Source organism: Myotis davidii, unplaced genomic scaffold (genome assembly GCF_000327345.1).
Source record: "Myotis davidii unplaced genomic scaffold, ASM32734v1 scaffold726, whole genome shotgun sequence".
NCBI lineage: Eukaryota > Metazoa > Chordata > Mammalia > Chiroptera > Vespertilionidae > Myotis > Myotis davidii.
The window spans coordinates 1,932,673-1,951,031 of record NW_006297808.1 but is presented as its reverse complement, the minus strand read 5'-3'; the positions used below and the strand labels follow the sequence as shown (position 1 = coordinate 1,951,031).

The following is an 18,359-nucleotide window of genomic DNA, read 5'->3' as shown; positions in this document are numbered from 1 at the left end:
TGCTGATGAATTCAAGTTATTTGGATTGTCCAATAATTTCTCCTGCCTTCACAAAACATCTCCTGTTTAGCAGGATCATTAACTAGTGATGAGTTCTTTATTCCCTAGCATATGGTAAATATATTTTACACACTTGAGGTATGCTGTGTAGATCCTAATGGGTGGCACACATAGACTAAGATGTCCTTGAACTTTTACTAAACTGAGAAATGTATTGCCTCGGTATCCAGAGTCCTTCTCTAGGGGTTAAACCTGGGGAGTACCCTCTCCAATTTCCTCTCCAGAATTGCAACATTATACGTCAATAATCACAAGCAGGCTGAGCTCTAAGGCAGTTATCTGCTATATGTGTCTTCCCAATGGAGGGGCATCAAGATGGTATCAGCTGACATTTTCCAGCCATGAACATATGAAAGAGGGTTTGGCTTGTTCAGTAAGTGAGTTGAATTCTCCCAAAATGAATTCTGTAATAAAACCAAGAAGGTGGTTTGTTTAACTTAAATTTTTCATCACACCTGTCTTCAAAAAGTATTCTAGGTGGCTTACTACAAGGCCCAGACTCAGTAGGATTCCTAGAGATGGATCCTGGGAGTTCAAAGGTAGAGCTCCATAAGGAAGATACTTTTAAGGCTTGGGTTTGAATAAAAAGCTCAACTACTTAATAACCTGATGTGACTAAGACATTCCATACATAGGGTTTTTAAAGAGAGCTGTATTACTACGCTGCCCTGATGTACTTACTGTTTGCTTGGCTACGAGGGAAAACTTGATGTTGCAATTAACCTTTCTATTTTTTTCCCTGTGTCTGAGTATTGTGAACTTCCTTTGTGGTATTTTAGTGATCAGACAGGATGGAGGGTGTTCTTAAAGATTCATGGCCAAGTCGGATGATGTCAGAATGAAGGGAAGGGATGGTCTTTATGGGGCCAGCAAGTCTGGCCCCGTCTGAATTGTTTGTCTAACACTTCACAAGTAGAATAGGAACCACTGAATTATTCATTTTCAAGTTGCCCTAAAAAAGGCACTTACACTGCCGAAATGCAGACTTTTGGTGCCAGTGAGAGGAAGAGGAAGGATGCTGTCTTTCCTCTGAATGTGCTGCTGCCCTCACTGCCTTGTTCTCCAGTTTCACTTCCCAGCCTGCAGGGTGAAGGAAACCACCAGCTCACTAAGTGCAGGGCCATGGCGGGGGCAGGGGATTGTGGGCAAATACAATGAGGGCCTCAGAAGCCACAGGTGAGCTGAGCATTTAATTTGCTGGAGAAAGTCCAGGTGGAGGGGAAGGAGCTTTAGGTTTATGGGGAGCTGTGTAGTCAGAAAGCCTCTGGGTGTGGGTGTGGGTGTGGGTGTGGGTGTGGGTGTGGGTGTAGGTGTGGCAGGAGAACAGCCTGAGTCTGTAGACAGGGGCCCAGGGCCCAGGAAGTCACCTTGGGCTTGGGTTTGGGCTTGGGCTTGGGCTTGGGCTTGGAGGTAAGGAGGAGAAGGGAGCTGAGAGTAGTAATAACTGGTATGCAATCAGAGATCTTTTTTTATTCTTAGTGTTAGCTGCTCTGTCACTAAACCTTTTCTTAACAGTTCCTACCAAGTAGTACTTAGGGGAGAAAGGGAGTAATTAGAATCCCTTACATTTGGAAGGGAAAAGCAGGGTTCTTCCTCTACACCAGCTGCTCATGGTGGCCTTGAGCTTCTTTGACACTACTCCGCCCTAGGCCTCAGTTTCCCCACCTATGATACCTGAGCAGATTCTCAGGGAACGCCAAGGGCGCAGCCTCTGCACCTGCAGGAGACGGTGAGAGACACAGGTGCGATGCTAGGAATCATATGATTGTCTTGCACAGTCGGTCACTTGATCAGCATCTGTTGGCTATGGGCAGGGTGTTTACAGGGTAAAGCAAACAGAGGAAGGGAAACAAAATCTGAAAGGCGCTTCCAAGAGAGTGAACACTCAAATCAGTCAAGTCGTGCTCCAGCCTCAGGAAGGATGTGCTGACAAATTTTACACTAAATTCGTGAAGGAGACTTTAAATACATATATATTTATAGATGGTATAACAGCAGCCCTGCCAAAACCTTTTCTTAAATGTAATGAAGCAGCAAGCTCAGTCCTGCTGGTGCTGTTCTCAGCCCAAATTTTTGGCACAGTCAGTGCGGGCTCCCTGGGCACAGAGGCCCTTGGTGAAAGGTGGGAGGGCCTCAGATTCCCCCATTGCCCACGTGGAAGCAGCTCCTGAAACCCCTTTTCTTGTGGAATGAAGGATGGGACATGAGTGTCCCCTCCAGAATCCTTTCTCCTCTCGTATCCTGTTCTCTGCAAACAGTCTTTTTCTGTATCAAAGAAAAACACCCACATGTGATTTTTCAATCACATTCTTCGTACAGAGAGGTGCTTTTCAGGTATACTTTTTCCTCCCCTTTGATGAGTGGGTAAATTGATATTCAGAGAGGTTAACTGTCTTGACTAAAATTTGTCAAGTACCGAGTCTCAGGCAGAGCTGGACTTCCAGCACCGGACGCCCCTCTCTGATCGGTATTCTTTCCCAGAGGCCTCACTGCAGCCTCCACCAAGGCACTGTTCTGCTCATCACCTCGTTTCTGTGCAGACAGAGTACAGCAGTCAGCATCAGCACAGACTAGATCGTTGACGCGTGGTGATAGAAGGATGCAAAACTACTGTGATGGCCTTTGCTTTTGTTTTTACCATCTCGTACTTTTTTGTTTGCTTTTTATTATGTTAAATTTCCAACATAAGAGGGCAGGATCCCAGGTGCCTCTTGTGCAGTTCCTGCCATTACATGCATAGCTGATCCTGTCTCACCTGTCCCCTCCCACCTCAGTTTTATCTTGAAGCTACTTTCAGAATCCTTTCATTTTACCTCTGAATGTTCTAGCATGTGGATCTTCACAATAAGACTCTTCCTTTTTAATATAGGCACAATACTATTATCACGTCAAAAACTAATTTCTTAATATCATCAATATTTAAATTTCTAACCACCCCTACACATCATAAATGGTTTTATTTTTTAATTTGTTCAAATCAAAAGCCCTGGCCGGGTGGCTTAGTTGGAGTGTCATCCTTCCACCAAAAGGTTGCGGGCTTGATCCCTGGTCTGGCTGCGTACCGGAGGCAACCAGTTGATGTTTCTCTCTCTCTCCCTTGCTCTCTCTCTCAAAATCAATTTAAAAAAAAACATATCCTCAGGTGAGGATTTAAAAATAAATAAATAAATTTGTTCAAATCAGGATCCAGGCAAGATTCACATATTGTAATTGGTTGGTATACCATTCATTTTAAAGATTCCGCTCCATCTCTCTTTCTTTTCTTGGTGATTTATTTGTGTATGAAACTGGTTCATTTGTCCTGAAGAGTTTCCCACAGTCTGTGTTTTGGCAACAGCATCCCAAGATGTAGTTGAGCATGTTCCTCTGTCCTCTGTGATTCCTGTAAGTTTGTAGTTGCATCTAGAGGCCTGATCAGATTTAGCCTGGAAATTTTTGGCAAAGGCCACTTCATGGTTGGTTATGGTTATCTTCTAATGGTCTCAGGTGTTGAAAATCAACTCTGACCAGAGGAGAAAGTCTTGATTTTCACATGCGGCAATAATAATGAATATGCGCATGGGTTTTTGTGGTTTACAAAGTCCTATTCTCCTCCATCAGTGTTCTTATTTTGTCTTCATGCCAGTTTCTTTGAGAAAAGTTGTTTTACTCCTCCCATGCACGTGGCTATCTAGTTCTAAGGTCTGCTCAAGGTCAGACGACTAAAAGGCACAGGGGGGGTGGAGGGGAGGGGGGGCTTTCAGGCCTGTTTGCTCTGCAAGCCATGCTCTTGTGGTTCTCTTGACCAATAGTCACCAACCAGTGGTCCACGAACCACTGGCCGTCCGTGAGGTCCAAAAGGTTGGCGATCGCTGCTCTAGCCCACAATTTCCTGAAAGAAAAAGATTTTCACATCCAATTTTCACCTCGTTTTTAGAGCAGCAGTGTTAGAACTGTGGAGAAATGGCAAGAAGCATCTGAAGATTAACCCAGACACTTAACGCAAAAGGCTTTGGGTGGTCTCAGTAGCAAAATGAATTATGCAATCTCATGAGCTCATTCTCTGGCAACAGCTGTCCCATGTCCCTAACTAGGGAGTACTGAGGCCTGAGTGACGGTCACAGGCTCAGACTGAGGGTCATATCCTGGTGAGTGACCGGCCTCCTGGAGCAGCCCTGCTGGTTGGCACATGGGGAAAGTTAACTCCATGTGGGTTGTCGAAGACAACTTGGTTGTCAGCTAGACTCAGATAAACTAAAGGAGAATATTGTTTATATCATTTCATGTAAATAAGTCAGCTAAATAAATAGCTAGGCAAAGAGAGAAATATATTTTCTCATTTGAGATTGAAAAGATGAGAGTTAACTAAAATTGATTTTAATTGTTACTGTTGTATCTTTTAAATTGGCATAAAAACGAACAAATTGTGGTTAATTTCTGAGCAGGTAAAAGTGACATCCTGGCCATTTAACTGTCTCTTGACATGGTTTCATTTCCAACAAGAATAAAAACCATAATTTCCAGAAGGTTTTCCCTACGGGGTAAGCTTTCCCACTGTCTTGCTACCCAGGCCCTGGTGTGATCAGGGAGGGGTGGGTCCACTCTGGAGTGACATGTTAAATGGGGGGCTTGTAAGGATGCCACACAGCTTCACCTCTGCCCTCCACCCCTAACAACACGGAGGTGCCTTAACCCGGGCGGGAAATGAAAGACAGGACTGGTCATATAGATGAGGGTTGTCAAGAAAACCTTTCCCCAAATAATGGTTGCTCCTCCTCACCTCCCTCCTAACCTTCTCAATCAGAGTTTGCTGAGACCTGGTTTGTGTCCAGCTCTGTGTGAGGCATGAGGATAACAGGTGAGCCAGGCCAACTGCCCTGCCCTCCAGGACCTCACCTTTGGACAAAAGGAAGCCTAACTCCTGGTCTTTAAAATACCTTTTCCCCCCTAAGGCAGTTGTTGCCTTCCCTTTCAAAGGCTGTTAAAAGTGGTAAGAAAAGTGAATCATTTTCCTTCTGCAAAAACAACTTAGAGACTCTTTCCTTAAAAGTCATATTTACAATTTGACAAAATACCCCTGCCCACTTTGTGCTCTTTAAAATACCAGACAGTGAGTTGTTGCTTGCCCAGAGCAGAGTGGACTTCGGGTAGCACAGATGTTAGTTTGCATATTTGATTAACCAGTATTTAATGGGCACCTGCTTTGTTCTCTGGGATTATAGCAGTAAATCAACAAGTAATCAATATACAAACAAGACTTTGAGACAGGAATAATAGTGCAATAAAAATAAAGCAAGTGGATGATGGGGAGTGAGGCTGCCAGGAGACCTTTCAGAGGATAGCCATGAGAGCTGAGACCTGGGTGGTGGCAGCAGCTGCCGTGGAGACCTCAACAGAGAGGTGGCCATGGGGGCAAGCATGGTGGCTTCAGGGAACAGTGTAGGACTCAAGAGACTGTGAAGAATGTTGATTGAGCTACAGAAGGAAATTTACACGGGATGTGTATTACTAATAGGCTGTAAAAAAACACATCTGCAAGAAACAAAATAAACCTCAGTACAATGGCTCTGATGAGAAAGCAGTTCTGTACTTAGGTTTCTTTGTTGGGAAGGCTAGATTGTTTGACACGTGGGAAATAAAGCTGGAAAAGGAGGTGTTTAGGGGAGGTCATTCTGTAATCAGCTGTTGACCCTCTGCTTCCTGCAGAATCCTGGCCCACAGTGAGGATAAGAGGATCTTGACCCAAAAGCACTTTGGGTCTGACTGGGAGGGAGGGAGCCAAAAGAAGTTCCTGGAATCCACCAGCCCATCTAAGGCAGACTGGACTTGAACACTAACCCCCGTGGGAATGCATCCGAGGGAAGGCTTAGTCCATGCCGAAGAGGCCACAGACCTCATGGGAGAGGAAGTGTTGAGAGATGCAGGCGGGGCTGGCGGAGGCAGTCTTGGGGAGCTCCCCCGGGTGCAGACACCAAAGGGCTGGCCTGCCAGGCGGTGGGATTTAAATCGTACAGGTGGGATATAGGTGTAGGGTTTTTGTAATAGTAATATTGTCAAATCTGTGATAGCTCACTTTGTCTACAAAGAGAGGGAAATGCTGTAAAAAGTGTTTTGTATGACTTCGCCTGACAAAGATCAGACAAATAAGGTCAATCCCATATATAAATATTTATGAAAAAAATACTAAATAAAATATTAGCAAATAGAATTCAAGAGGACATTAAATGTGTAATACACAACAACCAAACAGGAGCAGATGACTGTATAATTTACTACTTTAGTGGGTCAGAGGAGAAAAACCATTTAATTAGCTCCATAAATGCTTAAAAGGTACTTAATGAGATCAATATCCATCTTTTATTGAAGCGTCTTAATAAAAAAGGAACAGTTGGATATTTCATTAACAAAATAGGAACATAGATATTGAAAGTCTAAAATCAGGAACATGCTTAACAGTGAAATTTCTGATGCGTCGCCATGAAAGCCAGACATCAAGCCAGGATCCCCTCTGTCACTCTTGCTGTGATGTGGTCTGGAAGAGCTGATCAATGCCATCATCCCGGAGAAATCGGAGGCATAAAAGGGGCAGAAAGAGACCATCCTGTCATATGTGCAGATGAGGGCACAGGGTATCATGAAAGCCCAAGAGAGCACCCACAAAGCTGTTACAAGTTTAAAGGCACCCACCACGGCATGATTTCTTTGTCTAGAAGGTTGTTGCTCTCTCAGCCCTGCTATTCTCTGCCCAACAAACTTGTCTTCATCCTCCAGATGCAGACCATGCCTCTCCTCCACGACACTCTCCCTCCTCATGTTTGCAAAGCCCTTAGGATGTGCAGGTGTACGGTCAGTGAACTAGTAATAAAGCAAATGCCAGTGCTACTAAGTAAGCACTGCTGTCTCCACTTGGGACATTTGCTACCCCATCAGCTGTGGCACTTAGTAGGTGCTCAGTAGGATTGAGCAGAGACTGCCCCTCCATCCCCGGCCTAGTCTATGACCTACACCCATGGGGTGGGTCAGTGCCTGTGCACAAGGAGGGCACAGTGCCACCTCCTCCGGGCACAATCCTGCCTGGCTCTCGCATGTGACTCAGACCAGCCTTTCCTTGCGGTGAGATCAGACTTCTGCACTGTGCCCAGCTCCTCATCTGTGTGCCCAGGCGGGGACAGAGAGAGATGGCCTTTCCTGAGGATGCCCACCCCCATTAAGGGGTTCTAGAGCCACAGCCAAGAAACCTTCCTCAGTGCCTGACCCTCTGGCCACCTCCTTTTCCTAGTGCTCTTTCTGATGCTGGTCCAGTGAGCCCACTGTGTCTCCTCTACCTCCTTTTACTAAGAGAGCCTGGCCTGGTGTGTAACTTGTCAGGAAAGCGGTCACCTTCCTGACAGCTAAGGCCGTCAAACGCAGCATCCAGGTGGAAGGGGGAGACTTCACTTTATTACACATACAGGAGCTTTTTGTCTTAATTTTTAAAACAGGGAAGATTAATCGTTAGCTATTTCTTCTTTTGATGCCCAAGAACTTTATAATCTAGTATTGAGACTTTCACCTTGGGTCCAAGAAGACACACTGATCCTTGAAGGCCGCCAAGGACACTTCTCTAACTGCATGTAGATGCACTCGGTCTAACAGATCGTGGTGACAGTATGAGTGTTTGGGTATTGAAATATGCACCAGCCTTGCCTTGGTGCCATCCCTTAGCACTTGGGCAGCTAGTGTGAAAGTAAACACAGAGTTCCCAGCATGGATATAATCTGCCCCCCATCCACCTTGACCACGTCCTTTCGAGTTCCTCATAAAAATTGCTGTGTGTTGGTGCAGAGAATACCCTGAAATGATCCGTAGGAAACTGACTGGATAAACCACATATTCTAGGCCAAGCTGAAATTACTCGCTCTTTGAAGTCGGAGTGGAACATAATGCCGTGCAGGTTAATAGATCAGTGAGAGCTGTTTTGTCAGCTCGTAAAAAGGTGAGAGAACTAAATTTTTATAATAAATAGTTTTGCTGAGCAAACAATACCTGCTATTATTATGGACTTTGGAAAATAAATGATTTTAGACTAATGTCAGGCTCCAGATCCTGATGTGGTAGTTGGGCCTTCAAAATGAAAAGAATGAAAAACCTTCAGAATATTGTTGACACTCACTCTATGAAAGCACATGGCATTTAATTCATTACTGCACTTTTCAGATAACATTTATAGTTGTAGTATTAACCTCTGGGCATTTCCGTGTTACTTATTGAGGGCAGTTTGTCTGGGAGCATTCATTTTGTTGGGAGGGCAGGGCAGCAGTGTGGAGAGGAGTGCTTTGCACAGACTTAGTGGCGGATGTGTTCTAAGATGCGACCAGCACAGGCGACCAAAGCCCCCACCATCTCCGTCCTCGTCTACAAGTGCCAGTGGCTGCACTTGCCGTCTTCAAAACCCCGATCACACTGAAATATCCTGCCAGATATATTTGTGATCTTTTAAAAAGCATGCCCCTTGAAAAATGAATCACAAGACTTTTAAAATAATAGTTTGGCGTTTTCCTGGCCCACTGCTCCCTGGTTCCTTCCATTGTCTCCTCCTGTGGCTTCTGGTCCATTCTGTGAATGGGAACTGCAGCCCCCCTGGGCCCTGCTGTCATCAGGATACCTGGTGCTGAATAGCCGTGCTTTTAAGCAGCAGAGCTCAGTGTTGTCATTATCATTTGAAAGCTTTGGAAATCTGAGTTGCTCTTGTAATGAAAGGTAAGTGCAATAGTTGTTATCACATTCAATATTTTGGTCAGTTTAGTGGTTGCTTAGTAACTGAAGTTAAACTGACCACAAGATGGAAAAACTTGAAATTCACTTCCAGGGATTGCCTCAGACTGCCGAGAAGGCACCTTTCTGTTTAATTGTGACTAATTCTTTATAAGGGAATTGAAACCTTTTGGAAATAGTGCATTGTTTTCTGGATATTAGGCATACTAATGAGTATCCAAAACCACTCACTGTCTGAGGAGGCTCTCAAGCCCATCCAAGTCTCCTAAATCTGGTAGAATTTGTCCCCACGGGTCACAGCCTTGCTGCCAGTTCTAGGTAAAGCCAGGCCCCTGGGAACCCCTCTCTTCTTTAGCCTCAGCTTGTGTCTGACCCTATACTGGCCCCTTGGCCAATGGCAGAGCCAGACAAGGATTGAGCAGTGGATAAAAACAGGCAGCCACACCTCTCCCCCTTATCTCCAGATCCAGGATTGGGAATTACCAGAGAATTAAAGGTGAAGCTCTGACCAGAGGATCTTCCTGATGGAGGAGAGTTATCAATAATTCCTCTGGGTCCTGGGGACACACACACACACACACACACACACACACACGCCTTCTTTCTTTACTCACAAAATACATTGAACACCGACTGTGTGTCTTTCTCCTTCACTTCATCCTGAGAGAGACAGCAGGGCCTGCCTCTCTGCCAGAAAGAGCAGCGGCGCCCCCAGGGAAAGCCGAAGGAAACACCCCTCTGTAGGACAGACCTCCCCCCCAAAAAAACACAACAGTACGTGTGATCTGACAGGAATACAAAATAAAGCATGAGAAATGCACTCAAGAAAAGAAGGGAAGATAATAGCAACATAAAGCAAAAACAAGGAATAATTTTTTTAAGTGAATGAAGTAGGAATAGGTATGAAAAAAGAATAACTAAACTAAGGAACAGAAGAAACAAGGTGAATTACAGGACCAATACAGCTACAGTTGGATCAAATTGAAGAACCACCCCAAAAGCATCTAGAAAGGATAAGGAAAGGTTGAATGATGTGGAGGACAGAAGTAGATGTACAACCAAATCCAAATAATAGTTCCAAATAAAGCAGAAGAAATATGTCAACGACAGATAAATTAGCCAGAAGTAAGGAAGATGAAAGTGCTCATTGAGGACCCAACAGGAGTGACTAGGAAAAACCCTCGCCAAGGCCCACACTCAGGATCTCTGCTCACTCAGCCAGGCCCTTCCCCACCCAGCGGCTGGGTCCTGCAGCCAGTTCCCCTCATCTGCTCAAGAGAGACATGAGACGCCCTGGCCGGTTTGGCTCAGTGGATAGAGGGTCGGCCTGTGGACTGAAGGGTCCCAGGTTCCATTCCGGTCAAGGGCATGTACCTTGGTTGCGGGCACATTCCCAGTAGGGCAGTGATTGGCGAGCCTATGACATGCATGTCAGAGGTGACACGTGAACTCATTTTTTGGTTGATTTTTCTTTGTTAAATGGCGTTTATATATATGGCGTTTTTGATGTTTATTTTATATATATATAAGAGAGAGAGAGAGAGAGAGAGAGAGAGAGAGAGAGAGACGTGAGACACCACCTATAGAGTTTTTTCAGGTATTCAACAGCTAAGTGTTTCCATCCTTCTCTTGTAAAAACACAGTACTGGCAAGATCTGCAGGAGCCATGTCTATATGTGCCCCTCCCGTAGCCCTGCCCAGGGCCAGGAAACTTGTAGGTGTCAGAAATGTTCATGGCACGAGAGTGAATGAATGAATGATTCCAGTAGCCAGGGAAATTTGCCGGGTATATCTGGACTTTGTAAATACATATGAATAACTGTTTGATTAAAGTACAAAATTGTGTTTAAATGTTATGATTTGCCTTAGGAAGAGTGTGTTCACTTTTTATTTCATCTTGTACCCAGTGGAATTGGCACTTTATCAGCAGGTTGTCAAGATAGCAGCTTTTTGTACTGACTGTCAGGTATCCTTTTCTGTCCTGTTTTAGACCCTTCACACCTTTAATTATTTTTTTATCCTTTGTCGTCATTAGACTATCTTTTCTTTGGCAGAGCAGTTTTTTTTCAAATCTTGGAGGTTTCCGTTTCAGATGATGCGGTGAGATGTTTAGTAATTTAAGCTGCCCCCCCCACCCCCCACCTATCCACCCCCTTTCACTTAGTATGTTCACTGAAGAGGCCCAGTTGGGGTGTTTGTCTTCCAAAGACACTGCCTTCTTCACGAAGTCATCCTAAAAATAACTTCACTTAACTAGGACATTTTATGAATTGTTTCAGACTTTTCTCAGACCAGTCTGAAAGCAGGATACTATTTCAAACAGATACAATGAGCCTTGAACCCAATCACACACAAGGCATCTGTTACCCCGTCCAAACTGCGGGAAGTTGATAAGATTGCCTCAAATCGCAGTATGCGGCTAAAGACTAAAAAAGCTTTGGGTGCAGCAAACAGCAAAACCGACCAGCCAGGGACTGAATATAGAAGTTTGGGGCAGTGACTTGCCAGAGTGCCCAGTTCAAAATTGACCATACCCTTCTCAATAGGATTCTCAGCATTATTTTCTCTTATGATGTTATATGTTACAACCATATTATTGCCTTCAAATTACTCAAGGAAGTACTTTCAAAACAGGAAAAAAAGGACCTGGAACTCCCTGTGTGTGAGCAGGCCAGGTGCTGGTGGTGAACTCAGGTGGTTTGTAGAGCAGACTGCAGAGTCCCCGACCTGCATTCCTATCCTCTCCTCCACTTCTCGTGTTTCTCTCAGTCCTAGCAAACTTCTACTCATCCTTCAAAACCCAGTTCACATGTAATCTCCTCCAAAGCCTTTTCAGATTCCCTCTTCCAAGGAGAATTCATTTCTTGTTTTTCCAGACTACTCTGTTCAGAGTTCTATTCAATCTTTTGGCAGGACACTGTACTTTATCTTTTTATGATTCTCTCCCTGACAAGATCAGGCGCACCTCAAGGGCAGGCCTACCTCCTCCCAGTAAGCAGCGGTGCCCAATCACAGGACTGCATGGCTCTTCTCTCCTCCTACACTGGGGACTCTACCTCTGGAATGTGTACCTATAAGTCATTCTGCCAAGTTCAGAACTGTGGGCACCCCGGAGCCTGGCTGGTTACTGACTAACACGCTCTCTTCCTCTCGTCTCCTAGGGCCGATGAAATTGAAATGATCATGACGGACCTTGAAAGAGCAAACCAGGTAGGATGCTTGATGGCTTCAGGGATAAAATCATATTAGCATAGCCATTTGTCATCTTGGAAGATGCTTCTCTCAAAGTTAGAAGCCAGTTATTCTTGTATTTTTTACATACAGCTATCAATGTTAACACTGTTCCTGATGTCATGAGAAATACATGAAAAGTCACAGGCAAAGTCTTTGATGTGACCCAAGCATCCCAGACACCCCCTGGTTGGTGATGGTCCACTGGGAAGTGGCTCATACCCGCCTCTGTCCGTGTGGCAGCCATTATGCTGCAGAGAAGTCTTTGTCACTCCCCTCTGCTGGGTGAAGCCAATTGTCTGGAGAGAGCCTTCAGCGGTCAGCCCCCTTTTGGCTGGTGCTTAGTTGGCACAGGTGCCTTTCAGGAAGTCCTCAACAGTGTCTGGCACAAAATAGGCACACGGTATTGGTGTCTCTAAATGCTTAGCTGCCTGGAAAATTTGGCTTCCTGTAGAACCCCTTCCTTCTCCGAGGACTCCATAGAACAGTAAAATAGTTTTATTCAGCAAATGGTGCTGCTGCTTTGGAAAGAAAGGGCTCTCCCCATTTATCTTCTCTATTTGTGGGAGAAATAGCCAAAGCCATGATGTTCCTCAGCCCTAGACTGCACAGGCCATGGCCTCCCCAGCACTCAGTTTGACAGTGGGGCAGCCACAGCACAGGAAAGCGTGGGGCTGTGCCTCCGTGGCCAGCAAGCACAGCCCCCACAGGGTGAAAGTCCTTTCTGGGTCTCTGGTTGCAGCCTCCCACCTTCTGCAAGCTCCATAGGGTGCCTGCCCCTTGGCTGGCATTGCTTACCCAGACCAATAAAATCATCCTCAACTCTGATTAAAATGTGAATGTCAGTTTATGCATAGGAATAATCCCAGGATGTGTGAATTTCTTCTTTCTTAACCCTTTGAGTGCCAACCAGTATCCTAAGAACTATGCTAAAATTGCCAAGGCATTTTGAGTTAAGGTTTTTAAGTTTATTCCCCCACATAAAGACTGAACTACTAACATCTAATAGTGACACTGCAGGAGGAGCACGATCGCACTCCCCGGCACTGTAGGGGTTAAATGAAAACTTTGTGGGTTCTGTATTGTATCCCCAGAGTGACCACTGAGGACCTTGGGCCTGGCCCATAGAAGGCCCTCAGTAGAGATGCATGGAATGAAGCGCCTGAGATAGCGTTATCACATGTAGTTATCCTGGTAATAGTAGAAAGAGCTACCAATTCTTGAGTAACTTATTTTGCGCTAAGTTGCCTGGCTCTGTTCTAGGCATCTCACATGAACGGAGTCACTTAAACCTCAGTGCAGCCCACTAGGATCAGTGCTGTTATGATCCCCATTTTACAGATGAGGAAACCAAGGCAGTGGCTGCTCATTGCAGAGCCAGGCCTGGAGCCTGTGCTCTTCACCAGCACACTAGGGAACAGGCCACAGAACAAGGGCCCCTTTGCCTTTCTTTCTTTCAAATGGTCTTGTTTCCCAAGTGCCCCCATTCACTCAGCTCCTTCTATAAAAGCATTGCTTCTGCTTCACCTCCCAAAGCTGCTTAAGTATTTATTTACCTTTACTTATGAAGCTAGTTGACTTTGGGTCTCTGTTTTTACTCAGCACCACTCAACTCTGCAGAGACCTGAACTCAAAAGTAGTTACTGGAAGGTTCACCTCTCTGTCACAGGATTGCCATTTGCATTTCTCAGATTCCCACCCGTCCACTCTCTCCAGTCTGGGGGTGCCTTCTCTTTGGATGGCACTTTGGGATAAGCTCTCATTTGTGCAGCAGGTAACCGTATTCTGTGAATGTCCAATGCTGGCTCCGAGGCAGTCCCAGGTAGAAGTTTGGCCAAGTTGATGCAGTTCTCAAAGGGCTGAGGCCACCCAGATAGGTCTCAGTCCTAGAAGACAGTTGGCAGGGCGATAGAGAAGGGTGCTACCTCCCAGGTGACACTTGGTTCATTTCCCAACTCAGTACTTCCTGCCTGTGCAGCCTCGAACAAGTCTCTTAGTTACAACTTGCATTTCTCTTCTTTTTTTTTTTAAAGAAAAAAGATGAACTTTGAGGACATTATGCTAAAAAATCATAAAAAGACAAACACTGTGATCCCACTTACATGAAGTCCCTGGAGTAGTCACATTCACAGAGATTAGGCCAGGCACTGGGGGAGCAGGGTGGGGAGTTGTTTAATGGGTGCAGAGTTTTAGTTTGGGAAGATGAAAAGGTAGTGGGGATTGGTTGCCCAACAGTGTAAATGTGCTTGACATACTAAACTATATGCTTAACAATGATTACGATGGTAAATTTCATGTAATATGTTTTTTACTATAATTAAAATTTTAAGGAATTTTTAAGTGAGAGAAAGGGAGGGAGGGGAATACTAACTAGTACTTCCTTTGCAAGATTGTTTTGAAGATTAAAGGTAAAATGCCTGGGTAAGAAGTGGGTGCTTGCATAAATATGCATTCTGTAGTTGCTAAAGAAGCACAGGTTTGGTGGGAGAATTATAAAGCCCTGTTCTGGGGAAATGCCAGCATGGTGGGGTGGAGAGAGGCATAGGAGAGCTCCACCAACAACTCAGGGTGAGTTACTAGCCTGATGTGGCTGCAAAATAAATCATTGCAGCCTCAGGCTAAATTAATAGAAATAGTTTCTAGAATGAAGGAGGTGGTGATTCTACACCTGCAACAATTAGTTCATCCCCAGGGAATAAGAATTTATCCTGGAACTCACGCTGTAAGGAGAGCAGGTACATGGAGTTCATTCAGAGTCCCCTCTGTGGCCAGGACAGGGAAGGGACCCTAACACAAAAGACACCAGGAGGTTTGAGGATATTCCTGATCTTTGGGGAGCAGAGAGAGACGACAGAGGGACTCGACACCAAGTTCTAGAGGACTAATTTCAGGAATGTAGGATGCTAAAAGATTACACAGGGGAAGGCCTAGTGCGGGGACATGGTAAATTGTGTCCTTGTAGCTCCTCAGGGCTGGCCAGGAGAAGGGGTCTGGCTGTTTCATAGCTGAGTTCAGAGGCTGGTGGAAGGGAGTGAGCTCCCTGTCACCAGAATTGTGCAGGCCAGTGCTGGCCAACCCTCACTGAGAATATGAGATGGGGCATCAGACTGAGTATGAATGGACAGAGGGATTGAACTAGGTGGCTCAGTGGGTAGACAAGGATGACTCACAAGGAGAAAAACTCCCCAGGGAGGCATGAGGACACATACAGGCAGGTGAGGAGGGACATGATGAGCTCTGGGTGTATAGGCCATTCCATAAGCCAGAACCATGAGGTTCAGAGTGGGAGAGTGGGCCTATAGCAAAGGATCCAGCCAGGTGTGTGGAGGACCTCATCCTGAGAGCAGTGCGGATCATGGGTGGAAGTAAGATATCAGATGAGTCCTAGAAGGATCACTCTGGCTATACATTGGAGAATGAATGGGAGTAGAAAGACCGGAAGCCAGGGGAGCAGTAAGCAGCTGTTGTGATAGATGGAGGCAAGAAGACAAGGGCCTGAAGTGAGGCGGTCCCAGTGGAGCTGCGTGGAGGTGGACTGGGCAGGAGGAGGTCTACAGAGGGCCACACCCCAGCATGGCACAGCCAGACATCTGGTTCAGCCACCTTTCCCCTCCCCATCAGGGGAAACCCCCAGGAGGAGCAGTTTACTAGTTCATTGGCATATAACAGTATTTTTGCACGAGCTTTGTAGTCACGGTGTTGTGCTGAGACCTGCAGCTCTATTTCATTGCCGAAGTGCTTTTGCGTCTGGTGTGGAGAAGTAGAAGAGGGTCCACTACCGACCATCAGTTCAGTCCGATCTCTTTGCACCTGTTTGTTAAACGTTCATTAATACTGTCGTCATTGGTGGCAATGAAGGTTCAGAACCTTTGAGACTTCGTAGGAAATAAGAAACCACAACTGTGTACTCTCCAACCACATGAAATGCTGTCTGTGGGCCTAGTGACTGGGTTGGCTTCTCTAGCTGCGCTTCCACCAGCCCCTCCTTCAGAGCAGCCGCAGCACGGCGGGAGGACGTTCACTCAGCGAGTACTCCCCCTCCTGCCACCTTCCTGATGGTTAAGGAAGAGACTACCCTAACAGAAGACCCTCTCCGGTGGTGGTTCAGAAGGAAACCACAGTTTAACTCCATTAAGGAGGAGGAGTCAAGATTGAGAGAAATGCAAAGAGAAAAAAAACTCAGTGCAAGGCGTGGCATTTTCTTTGACCAAGGTTTCTGTGTTCTGGTGGGGAGTTTGAACCTCAGTTCTCCCGTTTCCCACCCATGTGGCCTTGAGCAAATCCTGTCTCCCAGCACATGCTTCCCTACCTATAGACTGAGGTAAGCATTCACACCTCTGAGAGTTCCCCCACCCATCAAACCCCAGTCATAGAACAAATAGTTTTGAGCACCTGCTGCGAGCAGGCCCTGCTAGAGGTGCTGGTCTCACCTGGGCTCTTTGCCAGTAAGTTGGCCATGTGTGCACCCCTGGTCACTCCTTGGGTCTCCTGGGAACATTGGTTTCTTCGTGTGATAAATTGGGCTCCCAGGTCAGGTGGGCCTCAAAACCTGGAGAGAGAGTCCCTGGGGCAGGAGGAGCTAGGGAAATTGGCTCCTCTGGCTTTCCTGAAGTTGGTTCAGGCTGTGACAAGTAAGGTTTACATGGGTAGCCTTGGTATAGTTCCAGCATTCAGCCTGGCTGACCTGAGAAAGAAATCCAAACCAATGCGCGCTGAGTCCTGGAAACATGGGCAGCAGGTCTATCCGGGGACTTTGGTTGCCAGTGCAAGGCTACATTCATTGGGACACATGGCAATAAATTTCTTAGTAGAGCTTCCTCACCTCTCTCCTATGGAATCACTGAAGTGGGGTCACCTCAGGCTCTAGCTCCTCTTTTACTTCCAGCATTTACTCTCACTTCTCAGAAAAGTAACGAAAGTGAGCAACAGCCAGCAAGCGGAATCTCCGGGAGAGCAGCTCAGGCTAGACGCTGTTCTTGTCATGGGGTGGCCACTAACTCACACCCAGCGCTGTCACCAGCTGCCGGTGGGAGCCCTGGCTTTGGTCCCCAGGCTCCGCCTCTGGAGGGACAGGGGAGGAGGAACCCCACCAGTGGAAACAGAATGGAGTGTCTGCCTCATAGCAGCCACATCTCTGTGCCTGAGGTTCCAGATCAGAAAACAGCACCAGAGTTTTCCATCTCCTGCCATTGATTCCAGTTCTAGAAACAACCAGACTTTATCTGGTAGGTCTGTGGACAGTGGGAAGATGGGAGACCCCAGAAACAAGTGACACCACGGTGCCGACCCACCGTGCCTCAGCTGCCAAGGACGGGACTGAATTTACAGCTACAGCATCTCCCTCCCAGCCGCTCTCAGCCCTGTTTCATTTTCAGTTGCTCCGCTTTGTCCATGTTCGGCTGCACAAACCACCTCAACTCATTTTTTTTATTGTTTTGTTTTTTATGTACTCAAGGTATAAAGCCTAAATAAACAATACATATTCTAAACAATCACAAAGCTGCAGTGGAGTAGCCAAGCCAAATGTGATTAGCGGCTGTGACCGGCATGGAAAGGTCACAGCCAGTCTGTACATGAACTTGGAAACGGAATGAAGTACAGCAGCTCTGGAAAAATTATGAAAACCAAGGGTGAAATCATCAATAGCTAGATCCCTGTTCTGTGAGCCACTGGCCTTTGATGAGACAGCACTCTGCTCTGAGCAGCTAAATGCCTGCATGAGATCCTGGTCGGGGACCTCCTGCCCAGGCTGCCAAGCCCTGGTGGTTCCGGAGCACTTCGGAGCCAGCATTGCCAGACAGGGTGGGCAGTGATGCTGCCGCCTGGCTGCTACCAGAACACCTCCTCCACGAGGCTAAGAAATATTTTTCCTAGGCAACAAGACTACAACTGTGTCAAAATGCACCTTATTCCTGGCAAAGTCACGGAGACATTATGCCCAAGGGTTTAGCTAACTAGAAAGTGAAGAGTAAACTTTCCATAATAGGACATGTTTATCAGAAGAAACTTGGAGTGGCACGTTTAGATATAACCTTGGGAAATCTTTCTCACTGAAAAGACTTTCCTGCAGTTAGCATGAATTAGAAATCACCTTGCCATCTTCGCCACATGGGCACATTGCCACCTTTCCTGGTGGGTGCTTCTAGAGCAGTGGTTCTCAACCTGTGGGTCACGACCCCTTTGGGGTTTGAACGACCCTTTCACAGGAGTCGCCTAAGACCATCAGAAAACACATATATAATTACATATTGTTTTTGTGATTAATCACTATGCTTTAATTATGTTCAATTTGTAACAATGAAAATACATCCTGCATATCAGATATTTACATTACG

General features: G+C 46.1%; 1 protein-coding gene across 2 annotated transcripts in view; it reads left to right on the top strand.

The window, feature by feature from the left end:
• Positions 1-18,359, top strand: part of CUX1 (cut-like homeobox 1) — a 372,075-nt gene that overhangs the window by 251,204 nt on the left and 102,512 nt on the right. For both annotated transcript variants that reach the window (XM_006773399.2, XM_006773398.2), the window contains exon 9: positions 11,955-12,003. In XM_006773399.2, coding sequence (XP_006773462.1) covers positions 11,955-12,003 — 49 coding nt within the window. The remainder of the gene's footprint in view (positions 1-11,954; positions 12,004-18,359) is intronic.